The sequence below is a fragment of the Diabrotica undecimpunctata genome, chromosome 4 (genome assembly GCF_040954645.1).
Source record: "Diabrotica undecimpunctata isolate CICGRU chromosome 4, icDiaUnde3, whole genome shotgun sequence".
NCBI lineage: Eukaryota > Metazoa > Arthropoda > Insecta > Coleoptera > Chrysomelidae > Diabrotica > Diabrotica undecimpunctata.
The window spans coordinates 99691447-99700085 of record NC_092806.1 but is presented as its reverse complement, the minus strand read 5'-3'; the positions used below and the strand labels follow the sequence as shown (position 1 = coordinate 99700085).

Genomic DNA, 8639 nt, shown 5'->3' with positions numbered 1-8639 from the left:
ATTTTCATTAATTTCGAAATCTTATCGACCAACTAAGGGAAGACAGCTTGCAAAGAAAAGCTGTCGAAAATTGGCCTATAAATTTATATTTAAACATGAATTTGCCAACTGTCGAATGGCTAGTTTGCTTGTAGCTCCCACAACACCGTTACTTCCATTCTAACACTGTGCCATATATTTTGCAGTACTATTTTTACTAAATCACAAATCAGGTTGAGAGGCCAAATAAATAAAAAATTACGTTGCCATCTTGAACTTAATTCTAATCTTACAACCGACTGTTTCCTATCCCATTTAAAATTTTTCATATCTTAACAAAGTATCCCAAACAACATTTACTCAGATAACGGTTCCACTTCTGTTATAACTTCCCGTCAATTTTTTTAGCAATAATAATTATATTCAAAATTACGCTTCACTATATAAATTGGCATTTTATTTTATCTTATGCGCTGAATTTTCAGAAAAAGATAAACTTTCACGAGAGCAGAAGTAAAAGCGAACAATAAACTATTATTCGTTCTGTTTGTCATTTGTGCCCATTGCTAATGCAGCAAGAAATGGTTAATGATAGTATCGATACATTACACTTTCTTGTTATGTATTATTTATTTTCAAGGTATTTTTCAAAGAGGGAGTTTGTTTAAAAATAATTTTAAATTTAAGTTGTTAATATTTAAAGTATTATTAAGTATTATTTTGCCCAGGCGGCAACCCTGTCAGCTCTGCGCAAGATCAAGATGAGTCTATTAAAAAAATATCAGAGCAAGAATTAAAGTGTAATCTAACAACTTTTTTTCACACCAATTAAACAATTTTACCACTAAGATTTACGAGCGCCTTATTGCTTTTTTCAACAATTTATGCAAGTTTTGGTATTACCGTAATGAGAAACGTATTATATTATATCACCTACTGAAAATTTAACCAAATAGGATCAATGCAATTACTGACTGTTCTAGATTTAGCACTAGTTTATGTAAGACCCTAATTTCTATGGCATACTAAAGCCAGGTTTAATAATATCTAACATTCCTGATGTCGCAAGCCCCTAAATATAGTTGTATAACATCAATTAATACTAAAGTTTCTTGGAAATTGTGTTGTCAAATAAAACAAATTTATCATGTTGTAAATAAGACTTCATCTTCCGTATATACTCAAATATTTCGAGCATGTACCACATCAATTGTTTCCTATTTATCCTAATGAGCTGAACTAAACAACGATAAGGGAGAAACTAATTCCCAAATTAAACCCTTTTGCGACACACTTAACTAATTACTTTTAATTTGAGACGATCTAATTCCCTTGAAGGAAATAACACGACGTGAAATGATTGAAACGTAACCCCTTGTGTGTCACTGATTAGGGTCGAGGGTTAAGCCTCAAAAAAAAACTCCATAATCCCACTTGGCACGTCTGGGATTCAAACTATTTTCAGAAAAATTGCTGACCATTCATCGGCATTCAGAGCATTGTTCTGACTGCGATGGAACTGGAATTCTCCACAGATTTCTGAAAATAAACCGGGCCGATCTCGGACCTTTAGAGAGTTTTTTGTTTAGTAAATTTTCCGTCTGTTAGTTTTACATTGGCACCTTTCGGTTGAGGTGAAAAAATAAAAGGAATCAGAGCCCTAAGGGCGGAACCGATACCGTATAGCAGGTAAAAAAAAGCTTATTTGGAGACTGAAAACTGTATCTTCTGTTCGAACTTTTTATCAAAAAATTCTGTCAAAAAAGTAGATTGCAAATAATGATTACTAAATAACACAATAATCTTCCAAATATATATTGTGAAAACGGTGTTAATTTTGGTTTTGTAATTATTGCGTTTTTTTAAGAACTAACTTTTATAAATTTATACACAAATAACAGTACAATTTTAAAGCATTGTCAATCTTATCTAGATAAGTATAAAAAAATAAAAAATTATCCATATTATGTTTAATCTTGGTATATTCGTATTGTAGCAATATAGAGATTGCTTAAAATTTTACGTCGCCTTATGAAGTTGCAAGCGTATTTTATACATTTTATGAATTTGTTGCCAAATTTTAACGCTCATACACACATATTTATTTACAGGATTGGAACACCAAGAAAGGGTATACAAGACGTACACATTGAAATGCCGCAAAACTTCAATATACATATCTTAATAATTGGTCTAGTAGCATACATCTTTTTGAAGCGAAGCTTCTATACTGGCATTGTATTACTTTTTTCCCTATAGTAAAATGCTGAGGCGAGCGTCATGGAACTAGCGTCACAAGATTGCCTCGTCACGCCACGAGAATAGCAGTTCTTGACATCGATTCTCGACCAATTCGTTTATAATCATCATATATTTACTCTAGCTGGTTTAAATTAAAAACTACATACTAACACAAAGTAAAATAGCTAACAAAATATAGACATTAAAGGAGAAGTAAAAAATTAAAAGAATATCTGTCACTAAAACATTCGATTCATAACGATTGTCAAAATTTAATAAAATTCATAAATGCCATCCGATTAATACCAAGAATAGAATAAAAATATCCTTTATTGTCACTGAAAATTGTGCAATTTTATACATAAAGCTTACAGGGTCCAGAAGCTTACAAGTCAGAAAAATAACAATAACAATTTAAAATTTGCTAAAATTTCATAAGTCGGCAATATCATAAAATAAAAGATAATATAATATACAATCCATTGCAAAATTTAAATAAATTGCAAATTGCATAATAAAACCTTACGAACTAATAAGTTAAAGTTGCTGCTTGTAATACCCAAATACGAGTATATAAAAAAAATAGTTTAGTTACTTGTAGCTAAACGTACTGTAATTTCTTAGTTGTTCGTTAAGCAACTCTTCCACTGAATAATATGGTCTTTCAGATAGATAGGCTTTTGTCAATTTACGGAACTTAAGGAAAGAAGTTCTAGATTTAAGTTGCAAATGGAGATAATGTTTGTATAATTTATTTATATATTTAGGGATTCTACAGTATTCACTGCCTTCCCTCGCTCAACTGTTTCCATCTCTCTCTGTTGTTCCATTCTCCATCGTTTCTTTATCCACCTGCTGTCGCTAGTTCTTCTTACATGTCAATACTACTTTAGTCTTTTTTGTTCTATATATGTTAGTATGTCTGTTTCTATTGATGTATAATTTGTATTGTATATGAGATCGGTAAATACACATCAAAGGTTGAATTTCTGGTGGAGTAGTCATGATTAGGTCAAGCTGGAAAAACATGTACATGTTAACGATTTAAGCAAACAGTTTCTGAAATATATAAAGAGGAAAGAGTTTAAATCCCGTGATTTTCTGCAATGTGTTATTCTACTAAGGCCAAAAAAATACGGTATTGCTCTTTTTAGTTCGATTAAACCGATACCAAAATTATATAATCGAATCCTGAATTACGCTGATTGCATTAGGTTTTTCCGAATGGTTTTTGAAATATATATTATAAATTAAAAAATATACCAAAATGCAATTAATTTTATGAAAACTCACTCATATTATATCTTAAATAGAATACGGTTCCATAGTACATACATATGCCAAATAAGTCTTATTACATCAACTTGCAGTTATTCAAACTCGGCATTAAGCGTAGACATAGGAGCATTATGGGCCAGCCCAATAGAAAGTAAGTTTCAGAGCTGAAACTAACAGGAGCAGAAGCTACCACTTAAATATAGAAGGATACACTTAACTCCCACTTATGCATTTGCCACTAATTTTGATTGGACCATTGCAACTAGAAATAATAAATTCACTTATCGTTTTAAAAACTTATATACTGAAACTAGAAATGCTAACACATCTATTCTAACTTCATAAGAAATTCTCTTCGTTGGGCAATAAGCCCAACTTCTTAATAAAAAATACCTTTATCAACAAGCTTATAAAATGTTTCAACTTCTACCACGTGTACAGAGACGCTTCTATAACAACTACTGGAGTTGAAGCAGCTGCCATTACTCCAAATATTACACTTTAGTATAGACTATTATCGTTAATATGTATACATACTGGCGAGCTATATGCCATATATCAAGCTCTCAGTCATATTAACTCCAATAATATATATATATATATATATATATATATAAAATGCTCTTACAGTTACCGATTAATATTTATTAATCTCAGTTCCATCAATGTCATTAACCAACTTTGCACAACACATCCAATTGTTCTCCTAATTAAAAAAGAGCTCTTCTACCATAAAAAACATCAACCATACTGTACAATTTTTATAGATTCCTTCATACATTGGCGTTCAATGAAATAAAAAAGTGGATGGCAAAGCCCAACAAGCAAAAAACAGTGAAACCGCGATTTAAGTGAGAAGTATTATTATAATAATTCAACTTCAAAACTTTGCGAAGTGAAAACCGTGGAAATATCAAATTCCCAATAGCGCTCATCAAGTCAATGTTACTCGACTTCGTCTAGGACATACCCAACATACCTACGAGCATATAATTTTTTAGAAATTTATTTTTATGCGACAACTGTAATGTTTCGCCCAGTGTTAAGCATGTTGAAGACATTATTATACTAAACAAAATTTAATATTTTTAAGTAAATTATCTCTTGTATATTAATGTATAATATGTCGCTAGTAACCTCAAAGGTTGATTCGACTATGTAAAATAAAATAAACTTAAATCAGTTTTTCTAGCGTTTCTTAAGACGCGTCCACACTGGAGCAACATTTTCCAACATAATACAACAAAAACTTGTTACAACATAAAATGTTTATATTTGTTGGAATATGTTGTGTTGCGTTGCATAAAGTTGGTGTTGCGATTCAACACAAGTTGTAGTATGTTGTATAAATCCGTTTTTAGCGGTAAAGATCAAAGGATAATATGAAACAAAGTGAAACATTTGTCAACATTGCTTCGATGTGGACGGATTGTTGCGAGTTGAGACCTGTTGCAAATTGAGTGACTAGACAGTAGACAGACCGCCGCGTCTATATTTAGTGATGGCGTTTAAGTGGTCTTCGGAGAATTGTTTAAATTTAATTGACAATTATAGACAACATCCATGTATTTGGAATCCTAAAAATGTTAAATATAAATGCAGAGAATCAAAAAATGATGCATGGAATGCAGTTTGTTCAGCTGTAGGGTGCTCATGTCAGGAAGAAACAAAAAGAAAAATCCGTAATTTGGTGGCTCAGTTTTATAGAGAGCAAAAAAAATATCGCAGCATGAAAAAATCTGGAGCAGGCGCTCAGTTTCATTCCAAGTGGTTTGCCTACGATGCATTAGTATTTCTTCGAGACAAAAACAAAGTCCGCCCATGCAAGGAAAGTGAAGCTGAGAACGTGGTAAGTAAACACACAATGTTTTTAGATATTAACTTTTCTGTTATTAATTATTCAAACAAATAAATAGGCAATTTCAATTTATACATGAATTATAATTCAATAATTATTCTGCCACGGCACCATCCCCAAAGGTGTAACGAAAAAATCTGCAAACTCTTGCCTAATATCTTTTGCTTCAGTTGATGGATTTCGTGCAACTTTCTTGTATGAAGTAAATGTATTACTCTGAGTTTCTCTTCTCCACGATCCTTCTAAAACACGTCCTGTATCTTTATCTTCACCCTCATATGTACCTGGGGGATTGTAGGAATTTTTAGATCTTGAACTATTCCTTAAAAAATTATGCAAGTAAATGCAAGCCATAATAACAACTTCTGCAGTTTCTGGTTCTAAAAGTAAGGGTTTTCTAAATATTCTAAAAATCGAAGATAACATTCCAAAAACATTTTCTGATATTCTTCTCGCTCTACTGAGACGGTAATTAAATATCCTTTTGGGAGACCCTTTGTCCTGCACCCCAGGGTAGGGTTTCAGTAAATTTGGTGATAATGGGAAGGCATCATCCCCTAAAAATACGTGAGGGACTAATTTCTCACGTCCTGGTAAAGAGCTATATTCTGGAAGGTTGAGTTTGCAGCGAGTTAATAGTTTTTTGAATAATGTATTTTCGAAAACTCCTCCATCAGATATTCTCCCTTGGGAGCCTACATGAAAATACAAAAATCGGTAATTAGCATCCATTACGCCGAACAGAACAATGCTAAAAAACGTTTTGTAATTGAAGAAATCACTTCCACTGTTTTTTGGTGCTTGTATTGCAATGTGCTTGCCATACATGACGCCTACACATTTTGGAAAATTCCAAAGAACACTGAAACCATTAGTAATTGTTGCCCATTCTTGAGCAGTTTTAGGCATCTGAAATACAAAGATATCATTACTTATGCTAAAAATGTAGATCACTGTAATATTAGGCGTTTTCCTACTTTGTAGTGTAGTATTTTATACAATGTATTTTTCTTTTCAGGATGACCTTAATGACTCTTCCTCCGAAACGGATTTAGATGATTCACAAGTAACAGATTGTGATGAAGGTGAAAATGAGACCCAAGAATTTCAAGATGCAGAAAATGGCAACGAAGGCATGAAAGACTTGTATAACGATGGTTCTCAAAACCCATCAACATCTAACGCTGCTTGTGAGAAGCCTTCGGCATCTAACAAATCCTCTCAAGAGCCTCGTAAAAAAACCGTGGAAAATCCGAACAGCACAAATCTTGATGAATTTAAACACCCTAATAAAACTAGACGTGTCACACAAACACTTACAAGAAAAATCGATGATAACGCTCGAAAAGAAGAGGCATATAAAATAATTCAAGACATACAAAATAAACGACAGCGAGACAAATTCGATGTATTTGGAGAACATATGGCGTGTAAAATTAGGGATTTGAATACCACCTGCGCACAGAATATTGTAGAACATCTTATAGGTAATATTTTGTTCGATGCAAGTATGGGTAAATATGATTATGGAATGCCACAATCAACTAACACATATAAGCCAATTATATCAATGCAACCTTCCACGAGATCACAATCACATTCATCATATTGCAGCACACCAGCTATATCACCAGCGGAGACATACATACAAAACTCTTCAGACTCCTTTACTGCTTTTGGTTCCTCAAACATTCTCGCAGAGGCATTTCAATTAAGTAACATGTAAAACTTCTAAAGTTATCAATAAAAAAGTACAATAAAGTTTACTTACCTTAACTTGGTCTTTAATTGCATTTACTAGCGCAGCACATACTTCTGGTACTATCTTTGAGATAGCTTGTTTCGAAATCTTAAATAAATACATCAAGCTGCTGTAGGAATCTCCAGTTGCCAGAAAGCGCAATGTTACAGCTAATCGTTCTTGTGGAGGTATAGCCCTTCTACAGTTAGTATCTGCTTTTCTTATCACTGGTGCAATTTTTTGCAGCAAAAATTCCATATCTGAACTACTTATGCGCAAAAAATTTTTGAAGCACCCATCGGTTCGAAGTTCTAATAAAACGTCATCTTTCTTTAAATCCGATAATATTTCCTTTCCACCATATTTTTCCCTTTTCTTCAAACTTGGACGGACCCAACATTTATGCTTCCGTTTTCGTGAATCACCACACAAAATTAGAAAGCACGCGGTAGCAGTTAATAAGTCTTCCTCAATGTTGTACTCAACTGAATTTGTGATTCAACAAGTTCAAACATTCATTAAAATTGTTGCACTAGTGAGGACAGTTTGTTTTATGTCAAAAGTTTAATAAATTAAACATTTAGCAACTTGTTGCAACATAAAATTGCTACAAGTTGCCAAATGTTGCTCCAGTGTGGACGCGCCTTTAGATACAGCTCGTGCAGAAATGTCGTATAATGGTGGCCGCACACAGAAAGAGCAAAACTGTTTTAGTCAAAAACGTTTTTGTTTGAAACGAAAACGTTTTTGTTTTCACAAGAAACATTTTGTTTTCAAGAGAAACAAAATGTTTGCACAAACCATACTCCAACCAGTTTTATTAAAGATATCGACAGATAACGACGAAATTGCAATAGTTTTCTGGCAGTGGTTCCTCCTACAGGACAAAAAAACGCAAAGTAAAATACAATTTTGGGTACATCCTATAAATGAGAAAAGAATCTGGCCTCAATCAGTACAATTAATTTTTCTGCGTCCACTTCCATGATACACACAATATAAACAAGCAAAATATCGCTGTTTCCACATGTGCTTCTTGTTGACTACTCGAGCGGTTTCAAGAAAGGAATTCCAAAAACGACGATCCGGTAATCAACATCAAACAGACTGAGTTAAACTAAATGAGCCTAAACATGCTTTAGACACACGATTAATCAGTGTGCGTCAGCTCATTTCATTTATATGGAAACATCAGCATCAGACTCGTTTAGTCAAAAACGTTTTTGACTAAAACAGTTTTGCTCTTTCTGTGTGCGGCCACTCTAATATCACAGGCCAGGCAAATAAGCAAAAAAAGTACTCTGTTTGTGACACTGACCCGGCCAGGCAGTTGGTTTGAGTAGTATGGACTTCTAGAACAAAAACCTATATGTTTGCTGCAGTCGATTTTTTTGGCTTAATTAATTAATAACAAATTAACGTCAAAAACGAAAAATTTTCGCTTTTTTCGTCTATTAGAAAAAAGTAAAGAAGTTCAAACAAATTTGAGAGTTAACTATAAACTTATTTGTCAAACCTTTAAAATGGCCTATTTAAATGTTC

The 8639-nt window shown here is 33.0% G+C and overlaps 1 protein-coding gene across 1 annotated transcript; it reads left to right on the top strand.

Annotated features, from left to right (window-relative positions):
* The first annotated feature begins 5227 nt into the window (after window positions 1-5227).
* On the top strand, window positions 5228-7082 carry LOC140438839 (uncharacterized). The gene is made up of 2 exons (XM_072528483.1): window positions 5228-5347; window positions 6375-7082. The coding sequence occupies exons 1-2, from the start codon at window positions 5228-5230 to the stop codon at window positions 7080-7082; spliced, it is 828 nt and encodes a 275-aa protein (XP_072384584.1).
* The last annotated feature ends 1557 nt before the right edge of the window (window positions 7083-8639 follow it).